The following is a 22,734-nucleotide window of genomic DNA, read 5'->3' as shown; positions in this document are numbered from 1 at the left end:
GGAATTCCAGAGCTTAGGGCCTAGGCAGCTGAAGGCACAGCCACCAACGGTGGAGCAATTGAAGTTGGGGATGCTCAAGAGGTCAGAATTGGAAGAGTGCTGAGATCTCAGAGGGCTGCGGGCTGGAGGAGATTACAGAGGTAGGGAGGAGCTAGGCCCTGGAGAGATTTGAAAACTTGGATGAGAATTTTAAAATTGATGCGTTGCTTACTGGAGCCAGTGTACGTCAGTGAGCAGACGGGTGATGGAGGAACAACATTTGGTATGAGTTAGGACACAGGCAGTAGGGTATTGGATAACCTCAACTTTTCAGAGGGTAGAATGTGGGAGGCCAGCCAGGAAAGTGGTAGAATGGTCAAGTCTAGAAGTAGTTCATTAATTCAATGGGAATTAACCCCTTATTAACCTGTTCAATTTAGTTTTTGTAGTCTTAAAGGGATAGGCTAGATTATACACTCTTGCACATTAGCGGCAGTGCAATTTATCATGCTATTTATGGTATTAAAGCTCTTACTGCTGTAAATCAGCAAATCTTTACATAACAGGTATCAGCCACATCTCAGTGAGTAGCACTCCCATCTCTGAGTCAGAAGGTTCATAGGGTTAAGTCCTACCCCAGCAACTTGAGCCCATAATTTGGGGTGACACTCCCAGTGTCGTCTTTTAGATGAGATGTTAAACTGAGGGCTTGCCTGCCCCCTCTCAGATGTAAAAGATCCCGTGGCACTATTTCGAAGGAGAGCAGGGGAGTTCTCCCCGGTGTCCTGGTCAATATTTATCCCTCCAACCAACATGACTAAAAATCAGGTTATCTGGTCATTATCACATTGCTGTTTGTGGGATCTTGCTGTGTACAAATCGGCTGCCGTGTTTCCTACATTACAACAGTGAATACATTTCAAAAGTGGCTGTAAAGTGCATTGGGATGTCCTGAGGTTATGAAAGGTGCTATATAAATGCAAGTCTGTCTTTTTCTTTTCCTTCTTCTGAATTGCCAAGGGAAAGTCTCCTGATGTGAAAGGAAAAGATAAACTAAAGCTTCAGGCTGAATCTTTGATCAGAACAGACGTGAGGGAGGCATTTTCCCAAAACATTAACCCATCTTTCCCATTCTGATTTAGGCAGGTTCATCGAGCATTTGCAGCATTTTCTGCTTTTATTTTCGAATTTCTAGCATTTTCAATTCTCTCCTGTTTATCTCACTTACCTGAACACTCAGGTTCTGACATTTCTGGCATCATTCCAGAAGGTTCTGCAGCTCTATATCTTCCACAGAAGCAGCAATCATTAGTTATTTGCTTCTAGCAGATCCAGGCTGTTAATTGTATCACACAGCAGTTAACATAATGTAGCATTGTGAATCCTGCTCCTTCGATGCTTTTCTTACACAATATACTTTTGTAAAAAGTTATTATGAAATATGCTCATTTTTAAATCATTGTAGTAATCTGTTATTCAATTCAGTTTCCTAATGATGGACCTGTTTCAGAATAATCACTGATCTTCATTATCTGACTTAAGGGTGCATCAAATATTGCTTTTTTGAAAAATAGACTTCTGATTCTCTTCATTATTTTGTAATTATTACTTGAACATTTTGTGATTAAAGAAGAAACATTGTAATTAGACTTAGGGCATTGGTCAAAAATACAGTATTCAATTCATTGTGTTAGTTAAACCAACGGAAATTGGAATAAAACTAGAAAGATAATTGTCTACACTCACCAGCTTAATCAGAGTTTGAAATAGAAAAACAAGCTGATGTCTTGGCTGGTGACTTTCATCAGTTACATAAAGCTTTGGTCAGACCCCATCTGGAGTAATTACATTCAGTTCTGGGCACCGCACCTCGGCAAGGATATATTCGCCTTGGAGGAACTGCAATGGAGGTTCACCAGAATGATACTGGGACTAAAAGGGTTAAATTATAAGGACAGGTTGCATAGACTAGGCTTGCACTCCCTTGAGCATAGAAGATTAAGAGGTGATTTAGCTGAGGTGTTAAGATGATTAATGGAATTGATAGTGTAGATAATAATATTACCAGTGGTGGGGGAGGGGTGGGGGGGGATAACTTTAAACTTAAAGCTAGACCGTTCAGGGGTGATGTCAGGAAGCACTTCTTCACACAAAGGGTAGTGGAAATGTGGAACAATCTCCCCCAAAAAGTTGTTGAGATTGGGGGTCAATTAACGATTTCAAAACTGACATCAATTGATTTTTAATAAAAACAGAAAATGCTGGAAATACTCAGCAGGCCAGATAGCATCAGTGGAGAGAGCAACTGAATAGGTGTTTCAGGTCTGTGACCTTTCATCAGAACTATTGATTTTTGTTGGGTATTTGGGTATTAAGGATTATGGAACCAAGGTGGGTGGATGGGTTAAGATACAGATCAGCCACGATCTAATTGAAGGTAGAGCAGGCTCGAGGGGCTGAATGGCCTACTCTTGTTTGTATATTCCCAGAATACATTAGAATACTGCAGGTACCTGGATGAGTACTGTTGGGTCAGTCTTTGGCCTTGTAATTGGAATAACTGCGTTAGAACGATTACGTTAGTTTTAAATTTTTCTCTCCTTTGTTTTAGCGGAGGTGTGAAACCCGTTTATTTTTAAGCAGGGAAAGAAATTTCAGGGAAACACATTAATCATTTGTACACTAGTGTCCCGCAGCGTATCTCCAAGGTCATGTGGCATGAATTTTCTGGCAAGTTGTAAACTATTAAAAACATTTTGTGGACGTTTCATTTGAAATTTCTCTTATAGCACAAGGAAAATTTATTATCTGTTTGTTTCTTCGATGCTGCAACTAGGTCATGGGAAATGCGATTGTGGGAAATGTATCTGTGACCCCGGCTGGTCCGGGAATGCTTGTCATTATCCCAAGACTTGCAACCTCCCGAGGAAGAAAAGCAATGAAATGTGTCGCAGTTCGGAGGGTCTGATATGTTCCCATGCAGGTCAGAAAAACTGTTCATTATTGCATGTTCTAATCAAACTTTAAATGGCTGTCACTGATTTGAAATATGCAAAAAATCTGAGTGCCATAAATATTTAATATCTCCAGGGGTGCAAAGTGATTCCTCTTTCCTCACCATTACAAAATACTAATGTATGTCTTTAGGCATGATCGGATATTTTAATCATTTTGCTACACTCAGCTAAAGTATATCAAAAGCGTTGCTTTTAGTATGCATTTGCTATGTCTCGCTTACTTCCTGTCACACTTCAGACATAACACATAACATATCCTCTTATTTGCCACAAGAAATCTACAGGAAATACACTAGTAATACTTCAAATGTTTTGTGTGCTGCATACAGTTTCTGAAAGTATCTCCTTTACTTTCTGTAATTCTATCCCTGTCATACTTTCCCCATCACTGTTGTTGATATCCTTTTGTTATAAACAGCCTACTCATGGATTCATTGGATTAACTGTTAAACCATGTGTGATAACAACAATAACTTGTATTTATATAACACCTTTAACTTAATAAAACATCACAAGACATTTCACAAGAGCATTATAGAGGAAGATTTGACACTGAAGGCCATATTAGGGCAGAAGAACTTGGCCAAAGAGGTAGGTTTTAAGGAATGTCTTAAAGGAGGAAAGTGAGGCAGAGAGGTGCAGAGGTGTAGAGAGCTGAAGAGACAGCTGCCAATGGTGCACTGATTAAAATCACTGATGGACAAGGGGCTAGACTAAGATGAGCGTGGATATTTTTGAGGTTTGTGAGGCTAGAGGAGATTACAGAAATGGAGAGAAGAGGCCATGGAGGGATTTGAAAGCAAGGATAGGAATTTTAAAATGGAGGTATTGCTTAATGGGGAGACAATGTAGGTCAGTGAGCACAGGGCTGATGGGTGAACAGGAACTTATAGTATCAATATGATAGGTACAAGGCCAAAATGGTAAAATATTGGGACCAGGGTTGCAGAAGTAATGAAAGAAATGTTACAATATTCCAAGGCAAATGTTGAGGTATTATTCCCACCAAAACATCTAGCCTGGACATTTGGAAATGTTTCAGTAACCTTGTTTTACACTATTGGCACATAATGATTTGTCTGAACTTATCAAACAGTAGTGAAAATTACTGTTCATTTGGAATGAACAAATAATCATGACCAGCTAAAGAGCCATCTGTATAAGCTAACTGTTGATGCTAATTAAGATTAGCAAGTTAATTGAACCATGACTATTGCTAGCTGGTAACACAATGCAGAATTTAAAACCTTGTTCAATAATGTCATTTAATCTCTATTGCAGACCATCTCTTTTGCTCTTTTTCCGCCCTCCCCTTCTTTCACTTGCTTAAAACCTGTTACATTTCTAACTTTTCCCAGTTTTGATGAAAGGTCATTGATCTGAAACGTTAACTCTGTTTCTCTTTCCACAGATGCTGCCAGACCTGCTGAGTATTTCCAGCATTTTCTGTTTTTATTGCAGAAAATATGAGATACTTTAGTTCAGGGCCAGAGTTTGATGTGTTGTGTAAAACCTTATGCTTTAATTTAGGCCACGTACCTACCATTTGAGGTGACTAGTCTGGATGTGCAAAATTAATTACTGTTGGTCCCAATAATTAATTTAGGCTCAAAGTTCTAATAATAAGGGCCTAAAATTCCTGTATACGACCTAGGCAATCACCCTCTTTTCCTGTCCTTTTCTGTGTCTCTGAACATCTTGGCTAAGTTTAGCAAAATTGTAGGCTTGAGTACGAGCTGATGTAATGTCAAGAGAAAGAATCAAGCGATGATTCATTTGTGTTCCACACTAATGTGAGTATTCATATTGTTTCAAAAAACCCAATGACACATGAGAAAAACAGCCCAATTATTGCCTATTAAAGGTCATTAATGGTAGGTTTGTGCAGAATTTCTTAACTGCATAATAAAAATCAAGAAGTAAATATATTACTCCAAGCTAGGCTTGTTTTCCTTGGAGCAGAGAAAATTAAGGGGCAATTTAATGGAGGTGTTCAAAATTATGAAGGGTTTTGTCAGAGTAAATAAGGAGAAACTGTTTCCACTGGCAGGAGGGTTGGTAACCAGAGGGCACAGATTTAAGCTAATTGGTAAAAGAACCAGAGGGGGAGATGAGGAGAATTTGTTTTACGCAGTGAGTTGTTGTGATCTGGAATGCGCTGCCTGAAAGGGTGGTGGAAGCAGATTCAATAGTAACTTTCAAAAGGGAATTGGATAAATACTTGAGGGGGAAAATCTGTAGGGCTGTGGGGAAAAAGCGAGGTGGGGGGGGGAGTGGCACTAATTGGATAAGACACGGTGGGCCGAATGGCCTCCTTCTGTGCTATATGATTTGATGACGCAATATAGCCCCAGCTTCTGAAGCCTCTGCACATGACTGAACTCCTTCATCCCTGCTACCGTTCTAGTAAAATACTTGTGTCAGGACAATTTTTTTTCTTAATATCTTTAACGACTGCTACCTTCCTGCATATCTATCTATGGCTTTTGCTGCAAGTTTAATATTCATACTTTATCTCTGTGCTCTTCTTTAAGTTATACTACATCTTCTAGACTTCCAGCAGATTTCTCAAGTAGTTAACGCAAAGTTCAGTAATATATATTGTCGTTCTTTGTGTAGTTGGAAACTGTCTCCCTTGATCAAAAAATGTGCACATATCAGTCTATGACAATAGATACCAGGACTTGCTGATAGGGTTAGATAACGAAGGGTTCGAGGAGGATCACGTGGAGCATTGATGCCACCATCGACCAACTGGGCCAAATGGCCTGTTCTGTGCTGTAAATACAATATGATTCTATGTCTTGTTGCTAAATCGTGATTTATTCTCACTTGTTCAACAGATTTGTGTGCACTCCACAACAAGATTGATAATCCTTTTGACATTAACATCTGTTTGTGATTTGATAATTGCTTGGAGAGATGGTTAAAAGTTTGTTATTGTGGGTGCGTTATGACTTTCTACTCATTTGTGATGCCGCAAGTGAAATTGCATCTTACAAAGCACTGGGTTTCTATACGTATAACAGGAAACTTTTCTCCCATTTTTCATGCAAAGGGTAACATCAGGCTTATATTGATAGTCCATTTTAATGAGTAGTAAACTATTTCCTCTCAATTAAATAATCGGCAAGTGCACTGAGTATTTGGGTACTATTTTCTAATGCATGACAGCCTATCACATTCAGCATTAGTAAATAACATTGCAACATTACACACTCCGTTCAGCAAATCATAGAACAGGATGATACAACGCATAAGGAGGTCATTCGGCCCATCGTACCTGTGCTGGCTCTTTGAAAGAGCTGTCCATTCGTCCCACTCCCCGGCTGTTTCCCCATGCCCCTTCCATTTTTTTCCTTTTTAAGTAGAGATCCAGTTCCCCTTTTGAAAGTTGCTATTGAAATATTGGAAAGAGGAGGAAAAGGGAATCTGTGGAATAACTGACAAGTCCAATCAACAATAATTGTAGCCTTTCACTAACTCTCTTCAATGACATAGACTATTATAACATGGATAAAATCATTTGATAGAGACCCACAGTGTTTAATCTCACACAAATATGAGTATGACGGAAATAACTACATTCATAAATCCTTTAAATGGTTTTGTCTGGAATTCCAGAAGTTACTTCATTCGAAAGAACAATGTGAGTTTCCAAGACTATAGTGACATTGCCAATGTTGAAAAGACAAGAAGAGAATAAATTAATGAATTCGAAGCATAAGGTGCCATTAATCTCAGATTTTCCTTAAATGCATCTATGCTATTCCCCTCAGCCACTCATTGTGGTAGTGAGTTCTACATTTTTACCACTCTCTGAGTAAAGAAATTGCTCCTGTATTCCCGATTGGACTTATTAGTGTTAGATTCAAAGAAAAAGCTAAAGAGTTGGAGACATAGCAATGAATCTTTATTACAACACAGAGAGGATGCAGAGAGGAGGAAGTGCATGTAGAATTGTGCTATAATTGCTAATATATTTTATAATTAAATCATGTTTTATGTATCTATTTTATGATGCAAAAGACAATGGAATTCATGCAAGCAATGTCAACTATGGACAAAAACTAAGTGGCCCTTATTTTTCACATTTTCTAGGTACCTGTCACTGTGGGAGGTGCATATGCAACAATCCTGGGGATGACCAACTGATTTATGGAAAGTTTTGTGAGTGTAATGACCAAGATTGCATTGACGATGAAACTGGCGAGATTTGCGGAGGTACACACTAATATATTTCATTTTAACACTTGCTGCATTCCACAGTACTTACCAAAACTTCAGTAGAATCTCCAATGGTGCCATTTGTTAGAACTTTCATGTTACATTTTATAAAACTTGCCCGAGGCTTCCTGTTATGAGCTTTGAAAGAATCCGAAGAGCATACGACTGAAAGAAATTGAATTTACTGAAGATAGGTTTACTGGGGTATTTTGTTGCATTTGAGACATCGTTTAAAAATTGTGTTCCTCTACAAAATGCCACATTATGTTAGTTTCTGATTAATTGGGAAGTTAGTATAAGTAGAATTGGGCTATTCTTTCTATCTGATCCTGTAACAACTGATGACATTTTCCTGAAAGTTATCTTGTTCATTAGATTGTATGGTAATGACAAACTTCTTGTAGATGTTGTCCAATTTTCTTCCCTTGTCAAAATGTTTTGCTTTATGCTCAGGTATTAATTTTTTTTTGGGTGAAATAAAAGCTAAACTCTACAAGATTTGTATTTAATCTTATATATCCCCCACATTCTATAACTTCTCCATCACAAAGAGTGCTACTTATACCTCCATAACATTACTCATCTCCCCACCCCCTGCCCTCAGCCCATCAACTCCTGGAGCCCTCAGCCTTTGTCACTATCAAACTAGACTATTGCAATGCTCCCCTGGCAGGTCTCCCATCTTTCACCCTCCATAAACTACAGCTGATTCCAAATTCTGCTGCCAGTATCTTATCCTGAACCTATCACCTACCAGCCCTGTTCTTACTGAGTTCGAAGCTCGGAGGAATCTGAATTTTATTGCTCCACCTGTCACTTGGGTGTCAGCCATAACTCAGTGGGTAGCGCTCTGAGTCAGAAGGTCATAGATTGAAGTTCCATTCCAGAGATTTTGAGCAGAAATTCTAACTGGACACTCCCAGCGCAGTATTGAGGGAGTGCTGCGCTATCAGAGGTGCTGTCTTTTGGACGAGATGTTCAATTGAGGCCCCGTCTGCCCTCTCAGGCAGACATAAAAGATCCCATGGCACTTTTTGAAGAAGAGCAGGGGAGTTCTCTCTGATGTCCTGATCAACATTTATTGCTCAATCAACATCACTAAACCAGATTTTCTGATCATTCATCTCATTGCTGTTTGTGGGCTCTTGCTGTCCGCAAGTTGGCTGCTGCGTTTTGCTACATCAGCGACAGCAGCTCAAAAAGTACTTCATTGGCTGTAAAGCGCTTTGGAACATCCTAAGATTGTGAAAGGCGCTATAGAAATGCAAGTTCACTCTTTGCTTCCTTATTGACCTACATTGGCCCCCGGCCCGCCATCAGCTGAAAATAAAATTCTCATGCTCGTGTTTAAACCCTTCCATAGCCTATCTCTGTCATCTCTTGCAGCCCTATAATTCACACAAATTGCTTTAACTCTGGCCTCTGTGTATTCCCTCCTTTGGTCATCCAATGACGGTCATACCTTCAGCTGCTTAGACCGTACACTCTGAGATCCAGTGACTGTCCACTCGCCCCACCTCATTTCAAACCCTCCTGAAAGCCCACCTCATTGGCCTATCTTTTGGTCACCCCTCCTCGTGTATCCTTTGGCTCAGTGCTTTGGCTTCCTTGTTTCCCTCCTGTGAAACACCTAGAGGCGTTTTTCTGTCAAGGGCGCTATATAAATGCAAATTCTTTTTGTTATGTAAGCTACTAAAACTTTTTATTGAACAGGACATATTTTTTGAAACTCCTTTATGTGTTGTTGGGGTTCTCAGGGAAGCCTGCTCAGGTTCTGTTGAATTATTTAGAATCATTTTGGAGCAATGTGTGGAACGAACATTCTATTCTATTTCTCTTCTGACTAAGATTCATGATCCAGCTCACCTGTCATCCAAACAGGTCACTTACTTTGGACAGTTCTCTGGCAACTGCAAGACTGAATCATGGTTTATCTTTAATTAAATCTTTTTAACCACTTCCGTGCAATAGTTGGGTTGTGTGCGGGGAATTTTCTTGACATTAGAAACCTGTGTGTTTGTACTATAATTGTAAATTATTTTATATGCCTAGGATAACATCTGTCTGGAAGTATGTCAAATTACTTCAAAATTAGTCACAGAGTAATTACTAAAAAATCAATCTGTGAAATAAAAATGCCAGCTAAATATTGCCAAAATCTTCTTAAATTGTGATTTTGTTGCATTACCCGATATTTCTTCTGGTTTAAGGGCATGGAAGGTGTTACTGTGGTAACTGCTACTGTATGCCTGGTTGGCATGGTGATAAATGTGAATTTCAGTGTGACATTACCCCATGGGAGAGCAAGAGGAAATGCATGTCACCAGACGGCAAGATCTGCAGCAACCGAGGTGTGTCTTTCGAAACAGTTCAAATGCAAAAAATGCTAATGATAAAGATTGGAAGTTAGAGCAAATTATGTTACCCACTTCTGCTCTGATTGCTTTGGTTCATTATGGATGAGAGCACTACCTAATGCGATAATGTAGCTATTGTTTGGTGTCTCCGAAAGACTCTCAAACTTAGTATACGAATATTTCAAAACCTGGCAAAGCTGTTATTTTCTGATTTGTTACTGTTTTTAAAAAAGAGCTAATGAATATGCTGAACGCAAAGAATAAGTGAAAGAGAGAGAGAGAGACAGCGCATCATTTCAGGAGCTGTTCTACTTGGCTACCCCAGAATGACAGTGAAAATTGAGAATGTTTCTGTGCTGGCTGCTGTCCAAAAAACTATTACACAATGCAACCGGAATCCAGGGCTCGCAGGTTCCCAACCTTCAGAGTGTGTAGCCATGCCATAACACATAAACAATTGCCAGAGTCTGGTCAGAGAATGCTTGTGTTAATTTTAGGCAGATTTAAAGCCTGTATGAAATCACCTCATTGAGCCAGCATTCACATATATTACATACTGGAATTTAAACTGCACCCTTACTGGCCAGTTTTGCTTTTATGAAAAAAAAACAAGGGTGCTAAGTGTCTTTCTCGTCCGATACCACGCTGAACTAGTGAGGACATTCTTCTTCATTAGTTAAGGAAGGAACTGTCGAGCATGAGCATATCAATATGATCTCCTGCTTCTTACTCTTATGGCTCTTGTGATTTAAAAAGGAACTGCTTGAACAGGAATACTGGAGCTGTTAAGTGAATTGAAAGGAATGATAGAACACTGGGTGCAGCAATAGAAGAGAGGATGAAGATAAGGTGTGATGAAGTGGGTTGGTAGGAGGCTCACGTGGAGCATAAACACAGGCTGGGGCTCTTTTCTCTGGGAAAGAGAAGGCTGAGGGGTGATCTGATAAAGGTCTTTAAAATTCTGAAGAGTGATAGGACAGACGTTGACCAGATGTTTCCACTTGTGTTTGGGTGGGGAACTAGAGGCCATAAATATAAGATAGTCACTAATAAATCCAATAAGGAATTCAGGAGAAACTTTTTCACTCAATAGTTGAGTTGATTAGCATGGATGCATTTAAGGGAAAGCTAGATAAGTGCATGAGGGAGAAAGGAATAAAAAGGTGAGATGAAGAGGGATGGGCGGAACCCAAACTGGTTAGGCCAAATGGCCTGTTCCTGTGATGTAAATTCTATTCTATGTAATTTACATACGTAATTGCCTCATTTTTTTATTTTGAATTATTCTGCCAATTTTTGAACCACAAATTATCAAAGTTTTACATCAACACTTGAAGATGTTAAACATTTAAGAGCACTGGGAGAGATCAGGAAAATGGGAGTTGTATAGGTTTCTCTAGCGTGGAGCTAGCAATGATACAGACTCAATGGGATGAAGTTACCTCCAGTTGTGCCTGAATTTCTGTGATTCTATAATTGCTGGGGGTGGCTTTCAGTAAATGTTGTGCATTGCAGTGATTTTGGGGAGATGGTTGAAAATTCCTTCAGTAACCCATCGTCAGGCACTGATCAGAGGAGGTGTGTACAGCCCACACCATCATTTTTTGCTTTACTGATCTTTATCTTGTACAAATGTCAGCAGCTGAGTAAATTTAATACTATTAGCACAACTTTTGGATAGAACAGTTTTAATTTCTTCCCATGTTGGGTTTCAACCCTCTCCTTGGGGCATTGTCTGGTGAGGCTGAGCATTTATTCCAATTGCACTTTCAAATAAAATGACCAACTCTCATGTATTTTGTTTTCCTTTCAATGCAATGGCCTAAAAATTTGATTGGACCCCAGAATCCAGTGCGCAGAGAGTGGGACGGTGTTTGCTGCCTACGTCTGTAAATATGGGCACAAGGACAAAGTATAATGGGCATGACCTTGCTGGAGTGGGGCATCTAATGGCGTGCCACATTAGTTAGACTTTTTCTCTCACCCTTCAGCTCGAATTTTTTTTACACCATAATTGATTGGGAGAGTGAGCTGGTAACAGTGCAGCGAGGGCAATAGAGCTTTTGGTATTAATTGTATATCAATTGTGTGTTAACTGTATTCAGGTGGTGAGTATTAGTTGGATTCTCACCTGTGCTCATATACATAAGAGCAGGCTGAAAGAGAGGAAGATGAGTTGCTGGATATATAATGTGTATCTCAATAAATGAAAGCTTGGAAGTGCATAAAGACGAGACTCCAGTGTTCTATTCTTCATCACCTGGCTGTCCGAGTTTCAGCATCTGGGACCTCAGTGAATAATGGGACCAGCAGTCTATCTCCTTAACCAATGAGATTTAAGGGTTGAGAAAGAAACAGAGAAACAAAGGAGGAGGAAATTGGGAGAATTAGAGTCCAATCAGGTAGAGAAAGAGAAATAGAGAGGGGAACAAAGATTGAATTAAAAGAGAGATAAAAAGAGCCAGAAAGGAAAAAAAATAAAGATTTTTTTAACAACATTTAAATAAAGAATGTAAAACAATTTACTAGCTACGGGAATGAGACTCCACAGTTTCAAATGTTCCCTTTCTGGGATGGAGATGTAGAGTGGCATTTCAGGAACAGAAATCTTGGCATTAAAAGGGTCCTTACACTGTTAAGTGCCAGCCCTAAGTTTCTGCAGTGAGTTTAATGGATAAAGAATGAACAAATGCAGGAATTTCTTGAAACTCACAGGGAGGTTGAGGATGAGCTGCCGTTATCCCGAGGCTAACAATATAGCGGAGCAAATCATTCAGCGACTTGTGGCGATTCACAATTGACGGGGAATCTCTTCCTCGCCACAAGTTGCTGGAGGATTTACACATTAATAAAAGCGAGTGCCATTAAACTCAGCATTATTTTGCCAGAAAGTGCTGGGCCAATGAGCCAGGTCTGCAGCCAACACTATGTATGCTGTTCATTTGCTGTGTGCCTGTTTAGGAATGGTAGAAATTGGGCTTCACTGATATTGCAGACAGAGGGGAAACTTCAGGGAAACCACTGGTTGAAAAATGGCTTCAAGGGGATCCAGAGGGAGCACTCCCAGGTTCTCTGATGCACCATTGGGATCCCTGGTCCAGGCAGTGGACAGGAGGTGCGAATATCCTGTTTTCCAGGTTGGAGGGGAGGGGTGCGGTGTTGGGGGATAGAAATCCCGCCAGGCCATGCCCCTAGCCAAGCTGTCCCAGTATGGCTAAAACACTAACATCTACCTGACAATGTGGAAAATTGCCCAGGTATGTCCAATTCCACAAAAAGCAGGGCAAATCCAATCCAGCCAATTACTGCCCCATCAGTCTACTCTTAATCAACAGCAAAGTGATGGAAGGTGTTGTCGACAGTGCTATCAAACAGTATTTAGTCAGCAATAACCTGCTCACTGATGCTCAGTTTGGGTTCCGCCAGGACCACTCAGCTTCAGACCTCATTAAAGTCTTGGTCCAAACATGGACAAAAGAGCTGAACGCAAGAGGTGAGGTGAGAGTGACAGCCCTTGACATCAAGGCAGCATTTGACCGAGTATGGCATCAAGCAGCCCTAACAAAATTTAAATCAATGTCTAAGGCCAGTGCGTCAAATTGAATGAAATTAGAAGCATTACACACAGTACTAAATAAGTATCATTCATGTGCCACAATTAATAACCCAAGGCAATGGAAGTAAAGCTTAGCCCGGAAATCGTATCACTTAGGGATCTTTTTAGGATGAGATGGTCTGCTGATGGTCTTTGTCAGAACAAGTATGCCACTTCAACAAGAGATTGTGATGGGGGCATGAGAAAGGAAAAGTACTTGCAATGACTACGTAATAAATATAATTTACACCAGACAAGTATGGATTACATAGCATGGGTGGCTTTGATGACAGCACAATACCATCCTTCTCAATTCATGCTGTGATTTCTCTTTAGGGAATTGCATTTGTGGTGAGTGTACATGCTATGACCTGGATCCCAGTGGGGAATATGGTGACATTCATGGGGCAACGTGTGAATGCGATGAGCGAGACTGCCATGCTGTATATGACAGATACTCTGATAGTTTTTGTTCAGGTAAACAAACTCTATAATACACAGATTCGTGGCTGACTTTTATTTTAAAACAAGTTGGCAAATAATTGTCCAGATTTACTGTGCTTCACTCCCCCTCTATTATTCTGCTGTAGCTATTTAGAGCTGCACCAGACCCATCTTGTGTTTCTTTACTTGTCCCATTGCCATCTTCTTTTGCCTTGCCCCATCATCCCTTTGTTGTTTAATCTCTCCTGCCTCCACCTTATCACAGACCTTCCCTTTTGTTCTTTCCTCCCCTCCCCTACTTTCCCTGCTTCTGTACTTGCTTAAATCTCTAACTTTTTCCAGTTCTGACAAAAGATCTGAAACGTTAACTCTGTTTCTCTCTCCACAGATGCTGCCAGACCTGCTGAGTGTTTCCAGCACTTCTTGTTTTTTTTTTTACTGCCAACATCTTTAAAATCTGTTTCTAATACAATATAGTTTTCCTTCGAACAAGCATGCCCTGGTCACCTGATAAGGGTAGTGCACAAGAGATGTGGTTCAGAAGAAGGAGTCCCTGCATATTCTATTCCACATGAGCCATCTGTACATCCCACAAGATTTTCAGATGCAGAATATAGGAGCAGGAGAAGGCCATTCAGCCCCTCAAGCCTGTTCCACTATTCAATTAGATCATGGTTGATCTGTATCTTAACTCTATTTCCCCGCCTTGCTTCTGTAACCCATCACCCCCTTACCCAACAAAGATCTATCAATCTCAGTTTTGTAATTTTCAATTGACACCCTCAGCATCAACAGCTTTTAGGGGGAGAGAGTTCCAGATTTCCACTTCCCTTTGTGTGAAGAAGTGCTTCCTGACATCAGCCCTGAACGGCCTGGCTCTAATTTTAAGATTCTGCCCCCTTGTTCTGGACTCCTCCCACCAGAGGAAATAGTTTCTCTCTATCGGCCCGATCAAATCCTTAATTATCTTAAACGCCTCAATTAGATCACCCCTTAATCTTCTATCCTCAAAGGAATACAAGACAAGTCTATGCAACTGGTCCTCGTAATTTAACCCTTTTAGCATTGACTGCTTCAAATCCACTTGTTGGGAAAAGAGTAAAAAAAAAACTTGTCTGTGAAATCTTCAGCTCAACTCTAGAAAACCCTGCAGATTCTCCAGTTCATAGGGATCTAGGGATTAGGACCTGGTGGCAACTACCTTCAGGGACCTATGCTGGACTGCCCAAGGAGCATTGGAAGCAGGAGGCAAGGAGTTCACACTCGGAGTTCTGTGCACAGTTCTGGTCTCTGTATTATAAAAAGGATAAAGAAGATGCATTACACAAGGTACAGGAATGAAATACCAGGATGTTACCTGAACTGAGAAGATATTCTTAAGAAAGATGGACCAGGGCTTTTCTCTCTAGAAAAGAGAATGTTGAAGAGTGACCTGATAGAGGTCTTTAAAATTATGGAAGGGTTTGATCGGGTAGTCATAGAGAAGATGTTTCCACTTCTGGGGAAATGGAAACGAGGCGCTATCAAAATGAAAGTCAATAATTCGAGGAGAGACGGTTGCCCACCTCCTCCTGGAATGTGTCTTTGCAAAGCAGGTGTGGAAAGAGATGCAGTGGTTTTTGTCGAGGCTCATCCCAAGCAGCTTTGTAACACAGGAGTCTGTGCTCTACGGGCTGTTCCCAGGGACGCACACCGAGATAAACATCAACTGCTGCTGGAGGACTATCAATTCGGTGAAAGACACCCTTTGGTCTGCCTGAAACTTGCTGGTCTTCCAGCGCAAAGAGTTGTCCACGACCGAATGTTGCAGACTGGCACATTCCAAGGTCCAGGACTATGTGCTGAGGGACGCACTAAAGCTTGGGGCAGCCGCAGCAAAGGCTCAATGGGGAAAGACCACTGTGTAAGGTCCCCCCACCAAGGTAAACGGAGGGGCTGGATCCATGGGAAACCCCTCGAACTGTATCGGGAAAATTTTGTGTGCTGTAAAATGTAAAAATGTATAAGGCATGACAATGAAATGGAAGGGTTGTGAGGCAACTCATGATTTTATTGAAGGAAACTGACCTCCTTTGCACTGTTTGCATTCTTTGACTTGGTGCTGTTTGAAACTGTTTGGTAATGTATTTTTTTACAGATTTTTATGAATAAAGTATATTTTGGAAATTAATAAAAAAATTCCCAATAGGGAATTCAAGAGAAACCTCTTTACCCAGAGAGTGGTGAGAATGTGCAACTCGCTACCACAGGGAGTGGTTGAGATGAATAGTATCGATGTATTTAAGGGGAAGCTGGATAAACACACGAGGGAGACAAGAATAGAAGGATGTGCTGATGGGGGGAGATGAAGTAGTGCGGAAGGAAGCTTGTGTGGAGCATAAACTTTGGTATAGACCAGTTGAGCTGAATGGCCTGTTTCTGTGCTGTAAAATTCTCTGTAATACTATGGAATGCCCCATCTCCATCCTCAGTTACATAGGAACAGCAAACAGTACCTACTACAGGCACAGGCTGGAATCTGCTAATAGGCGAGCCTAAGGAAATGCCAGAGAAAGCAAGAGGTGATGGAGTGGGTGCGGATATCTAACAAAGCTGCTCTCAGTCTCTTTTTCTTCTTCACTGTGTGAGAAATGCTGATTCCTCCTGCTCCCGCTAATTGCAGTGAACAGCGGAGCATTATCAGATAACCATTTGATACTGAGTCACATAAATAGATATTAGGGCAGATGACCAAAAACTTGACTAAAGAGGTAGGTTTTAAGGGGCATCTTAAAAAAGGAAAGCAAGGTAGAGAGGCAGAGAGGTTTAGGGAGGGAATTCCAGAGCTTAGGTGCTTGGCAGCTGAAGGCACGGCCACCAATGGTGGAGCGATTAAAATCGGGGATACTCAAAAAGACCAGAATTGGAGGAGCGCAGAGATCGCATAGGGTTGTGGGGCTGGAGGAGGTTACAGAGATAGGGAGGGGCAAGGCCATGGAGGGATTTGAAAACAAGAATGAGAATTTTAAAATCAGGAAGTTGCTTGACCGGGAGCCAATATGGGTCAGCGAGCACAGGGGTGATGGGTGAACGGGAATTGGTGCGAGTTAAGACATTGGCTGCAGAGTTTTGGATGAAGTCAAGTTTACAGAGGGAAGAACATAGGAGGCCAGCCAGCAGAGTGTTAGAATAATCTAAGTCGAGAAGTGGCAAAGGCATGGATGAGGGTTACAGCAACAGATGAACTGAGACAGGGCAAAGTTGGGCAATGTTATGGAGGTGGAAATAGGCGGTCTTAGCGATGGCATGATTATGTGGTCGGAAGCTCGTCTTGGGTCAAATATGACATTAAGGTTGTGAACAGTCTGGTTCAGCCTTAGACAGTTGCCAGGGAGAGGGATGGAGTCGGTAGCTAGGGAATGGAGTTTGGAGCGCTGACTAAAAACAATATCTTCAGTCTTCCCAATATTTAATTAGAGGAAATTTCTGCTCATCCTATACTGGATGTCGGATAAACAGTGATAATTTAGTGACAGTGCAGGGGTTGAGAGGGGTGGTGGTGAGGTAGGGCTGAGTGTCGTCAGCATACATGTGAAAACTAACGCTGTGCTTTCGGATGATGTTGCTGAGGGGCAGCATGTAGATGAGAAAGAGGAGGGGGTCAAGGATAGATCCTTGGGGAACACCAGAGGTAACGGTGTGGGAGCAGGAAGAGAAGCCATTGCAAGTGATTCTCTGGCTATGATTAGATAGATAAGAATGGAACCAGGTGAGAGCAGTCCCACCCAGCTGGACGACAGTAGAAAGGCATCGGAGAGGATGGTGTAGTCAACCGTGTCAAAGGCTGCAGATGGGTTGAAAAGGACGAGGAGGGAAAGATTACCTTTGTCACAGTCACATAGGATGTCATTTGTGACTTTGATAAGTGCTATTTCGGTACTGTGTAGGGGGCAGAAACTGATTGGAGTGATTCAAACATAGAGCTTGGAGAAAGATGGATACGGATTTGGGAGGCAACAACATATTCATGGACCTTGAAAAGGAAAGGGAGGTTTGAGACAGGTGGTAGTTTGTAAGAATGGAGGGATTAAGTGTTGGATTAATGAGGAGGGAGGTGATGATGACAGATTTGAAGGAGAGGACAGTACCTGAAGAGAGAGTACCATTAACAATATCAACTATCATGGGGACTGGGAAGGGAAATTGGATGGTCAGTAGATTTGTGGGAATAGGAATGAGGGCGCAGGAAGGGGGTCACATGGAAACCAAGACAAGCTTGGAGAGGGAATGACAGGAGATAGGAGAGGAACAACAAAAATCTACAAAGAGAAAAATAATCTTTTAGTGTATCTGCCTACTTAGCAGGAATGAACTCTGGTTTCTGTCTCACATCATGTTTTGCATGGTCAAGTATTTGTCACATATCTCTCAAAATCATCAGGCACTATCTGTATTCCTATGGGTTTTAGGTGTGGAAGGAATGTTCAATTTGCAATGGTTCCTACTCATGCTGTCGATATATTTGAAGTCATGGTTTTTGTCCACACCAGTGAGCAGGGATAACAGTTTTTTTTGAGATTTGGAATTTGGTATTCATGTCCTGAGCATTTGGTGCAAGCATTTCCACTGCCTGCCCTGTGAAATACATTCCCCACGAGCATCTGAGTAGGTGAAACTCTAAGAAAGGGCATTATCCTAGTCATCTGATCAGCTCACCCAGCCTTTCCTGTTCTTTTTCAATTAGAAATCAAAATTAATCCAAAATTAAGTTGATTAAGAACAATTCACAGACACAATTAGCCATTGTAAAATGATTCTGCTTGTTACTTGTCTTCTTTTTTGTCAGTTGAGGATTTCATAACCATTCTGCTTTAAAAGGCAGTGAAAATAGACAGAAAGGATCACGCAGGGACTACACCATGTAGCATTTATAATATCTGGAGCACTCTTAATCCTGAAGTTGCTGAGCCTGGAAGACTGAATACATATTTTGATCTCGTCTGAGACTGATCAAACTGAGTCAGATCAGAATCGCAGTGAGACTCGGAGACTCAGAGGAGGGAAGTATTTCCCTGTTCCTGCTAACCAGAGCAGGGCTTTCACTGCGTGTTTCCTGACAGTTTTAATTGGAAATGGTGGAAGAATAATGAGGGAAAGAAAGATTGTGTTCAGAAAAGGATGGATTAAAATATCATTCTGTTTCCCCCCATTTCTACCTCTGTAATAATGCTTGACTGCCCTGCGTCAGCTCATCTGCTGTTGAAACCCTCAAATGGAATTCTTGTTCAAATTTAGTTTTGCATAGAATTACATTGAATCTACGGCAAAGAAAGAGGCCATTCGGCCCAACTGATCCATGCTGGTGTTTATGCTGCACATGACCTCTCTCCCGCTGTACCTCATCTCACCCTATCAACATATCCTTCTATTCTTTTCTCCCTCGTTTTTTTTTAGCTTCCTCTTAAATGTATCTATACTATTTACCTCAACCACTCCCTCTGGTAGTAAGTCCTACATTCAGATGCAGAACAACAGATGCCCCTCTACATTGCTTTCATTGATATCACCAAAGCCTTTGACCTCGTCAGCAGACGTGGTCTCTTCAGACTACTAGAAAAGATTGGATGTCCACCAAAGCTACTAAGTATCATCACCTCATTCCATGACAATATGAAAGGCACAATTCAACATGGTGGCTCCTCATCAGACCCCTTTCCTATCCTGAGTGGTGTGAAACAGGGCTGTGTTCTCGCACCCACACTTTTTGGGATTTTCTTCTCCCTGCTGCTTTCACATGCGTTCAAATCCTCTGAAGAAGGAATTTTCCTCCACACAACATCAGGGGGCAGGTTGTTCAACCTTGCCCATCTAAGAGCGAAGTCCAAAGTACGGAAAGTCCTCATCAGGGAACTCCTCTTTGCTGACGATGCTGCTTTAACATCTCACACTGAAGAGTGCCTGCAGAGTCTCATCGACAGGTTTGCGGCTGCCTGCAATGAATTTGGCCTAACCATCAGCCTCAAGAAAACGAACATCATGGGGCAGGACGTCAGAAATGCTCCATCCATCAATATTGGCGACCACGCTCTGGAAGTGGTTCAAGAGTTCACCTACCTAGGCTCAACTATCACCAGTAACCTGTCTCTAGATGCAAAAATCAACAAGCGCATGGGAAAGGCTTCCACTGCTATGTCCAGCCTGGCCAAGAGAGTGTGGGAAAATGGCGCACTGACACGGAACACAAAAGTCCGAGTGTATCAGGCCTGTGTCCTCAGTACCTTGCTCTATGGCAGCGAGGCCTGAACAACGTATGTCAGCCAAGAGCGACGTCTCAATTCATTCCATCTTCGCTGCCTCCGGAGAATACTTGGCATCAGATGGCAGGACCGTATCTCCAACACAGAAGTCCTCGAGGCGGCCAACATCCCCAGCTTATACACACTACTGAGTCAGAGGCACTTTAGATGGCTGGGCCATGTGAGCCACATGGAAGTTGGCAGGATCCCCAAAGACACATTGTACAGCGAGCTCGCCACTGGTATCAGACCCACTGGTCGTCCATGTCTCCACTTTAAAGACGTCTGCAAACGCAACATGAAATCCTGTGACATTGATCACAAGTCGTGGGAGTCAGTTGCCAGCGTTCGTCAGAGCTGGCGGACAGCCATAAAAGACGGGGCTAAAGTGTGGCGAGTCGAAGAGACTTAGTAGTTGGCAGGAAAAAAGACAGAGGCGCAAGGGGAGAGCCAACTGTGTAACAGCCCCGACAAACACATTTCTCTGCAGCACCTGTGGAAGAGCCTGTCACTCTAGAATTGTCTTTTATAGCCACTCCAGGCGCTGCTTCACAAACCACTGACCACCTCCAGGTGCTTATCCATTGTCTCTCGAGATAAGGAGGCCAAAGAAGAAGAAGACTATTTACCTCAACCACTCCCTCTGGTAGTAAGTCCCACATTCTCACCACTCTCTGGGTAAAGACGTTTCTCCTGAATTCCCTATTGGATTTATCAGTAACTATCTTTTATTTATGGCCCCTGGTTTTGGTCTCCCCGACAAGTGGAAACATCTCTATATCTACCCTATCAAACCCTTTCATAATCTTCAAGGCTTCTGTTTGATCAGCCCTCAGCCTTCTCTTTTCCAGAGAGACGATCCCCAGCCTGTTTAAGCTTTGAAAGTTGAGACGTCTCTATTAATTATTGGGGAAGAAGGGATGTTCAGAACATGTATACTGGATTAAATATGTACACTCTTTCCTGATCTGTCTATTATTTACGTATGCAGGGTATGAATTTGAGCCTTCCCTTTTGTTGGTTGCTCATTTGCCTAGTTATCCCAATAATTAATTACAAAATTAAGATGGAATAAAACACTTTCGACAAACGAGTGTAAATTCGAGCAATAAGTGTTGATTTTGATAGTTTGACAATATCTATTCCTGTAATGTTGCACAAGTAGTTGAAATATTGCAGCTCCTGGACAAAGTGCCGAACTGGAACATTCATTTTATTGCATTATCAACAACAACTTGCATTTATATAGCACTTTTAATGCAGTAAAACATTCCAAGGTACTTGACAGGAGGATTATCAGACACGAATTTGACACTGATACAGAGATATTAGGACAGGTGACCCTGGTCAAAGAGGTAGGTTTTAAGGAGCAGAGAGAGGCAGAGAGGTTTAGGGAGGGAATTCCAGAGCCCGGGGACCTCAGCAGCTGAAGCTGAACAATAAAACTTGGGGATGCTCAAGAGGCCAGAATTTATCACGGATTAGTGAAGAATATTGGTTTTGATGGTGTAACATTAACTCTAATATCTGACTTTTGGATTTAAACTGAAGGTGTTGGGCAATGCAACTGTGGAAGATGTGACTGCAGGGAAGGATGGACTGGCAGAATGTGTGAGCATCCAGTCTCGTGTCCCATGACAGCTGAGAAAAGTTTAAGAAAATGTCGTGGAAATTCTAATTTGCCCTGTTCAGGACGAGGTAGGTGAAATCTCACTTTTTGTAGCTACATTAAGTTTGTGCCATTTGCTTTAATATTAACAAAAATATATCAGATATTTGTCACGCAGTCAACATTCCTCTGATAATTCTCATTCATGCTCTGTAATCATGATGGAAAACAGAGTTTACAATTTGTACAGTTTGGTACCCGAGGAAATGTCAACTGTGCAGGATGCAGATGCAGTGTGTTCCTTCCTTCAAGCGAAGATGTGACAATTAATGGGCAAGGGATTGGCATCCAACCGTGTCTACTCTCAAGCAACATATAGTGCTGGAAAGACCGAAAAAAGAAAAGACTTTCATTTAGTTTAGTTTAGAGATACAGCACTGAAACAGGCCCTTCGGCCCACCGAGTCTGTGCCGACCATCAACCACCCATTTATAGTAATCCTACACTAATCCCATATTCCTACCACATCCCCACCTGTCTCTACCACCTACCTATACTAGGGGCAATTTATAATGGCCAATTTACCTACCAACCTGCAAGTCTTTTGGCTGTGGGAGAAAACCGGAGCACCCGGAGGAAACCCACGCAGACACAGGGAGAACTTGCAAACTCCACACAGGCAGTACCCAGAATTGAACCCGGGTCGCTGGAGCTGTGAGGCTGCGGTGCTAACCGCTGCACCACTGTGCCGCCCATAATTTCTATAGCACCTTACATGTCTCAGGATGTCCCAACGTGCTTTGCAGCCAATGAAGTATTTTTTGAACTGTAGTCACTGTTGTAATGTAGGAAACGCAACAGCCAAATTGCACACAGCAATCTCCTACAAACAGTAATGTAATAAATGACCACATCATTTTTTTAGTGAATTTTTACATTCATTCATGGAATATGGGTGTCGCTGGCTATCGCTAATTGCCCTTAAGAAGGTGGTGGTGGTGGGCCACCTTCTTGAAAAGCTGCAGTCTGTGTGGTGAAGGTTTCCACAGTGCTGTTAGGTAGGGTGTTCCAGGATTTTGACCCAGCAATAATGAAGGAACGGCCAATACATTTCCAGATCAGTATGTGGTTCGGAGATAAATATTGGTCAGGACACCAGGGATAACGTCCTTGCTCTGCTTCAATTAGTGCCATGGGATCTGAAAAGGCAGGAGGGTTTTTGCTTTAACAT

The 22,734-nt window shown here is 41.8% G+C and overlaps 1 protein-coding gene across 1 annotated transcript in view; it reads left to right on the top strand.

The window, feature by feature from the left end:
* Positions 1-22,734, top strand: part of itgbl1 (integrin, beta-like 1) — a 151,413-nt gene that overhangs the window by 76,563 nt on the left and 52,116 nt on the right. Inside the window, exons 3-7 of the mRNA XM_068032928.1 lie at positions 2,816-2,962; positions 7,098-7,220; positions 9,434-9,574; positions 13,512-13,652; positions 21,446-21,592. Of these exons, the coding sequence (XP_067889029.1) occupies positions 2,816-2,962; positions 7,098-7,220; positions 9,434-9,574; positions 13,512-13,652; positions 21,446-21,592 (699 nt within the window). The remainder of the gene's footprint in view (positions 1-2,815; positions 2,963-7,097; positions 7,221-9,433; positions 9,575-13,511; positions 13,653-21,445; positions 21,593-22,734) is intronic.

Source organism: Heterodontus francisci, chromosome 6 (assembly GCF_036365525.1).
Source record: "Heterodontus francisci isolate sHetFra1 chromosome 6, sHetFra1.hap1, whole genome shotgun sequence".
Taxonomy (NCBI): domain Eukaryota; kingdom Metazoa; phylum Chordata; class Chondrichthyes; order Heterodontiformes; family Heterodontidae; genus Heterodontus; species Heterodontus francisci.
This window is presented reverse-complemented; position numbering and strand designations above follow the sequence as displayed.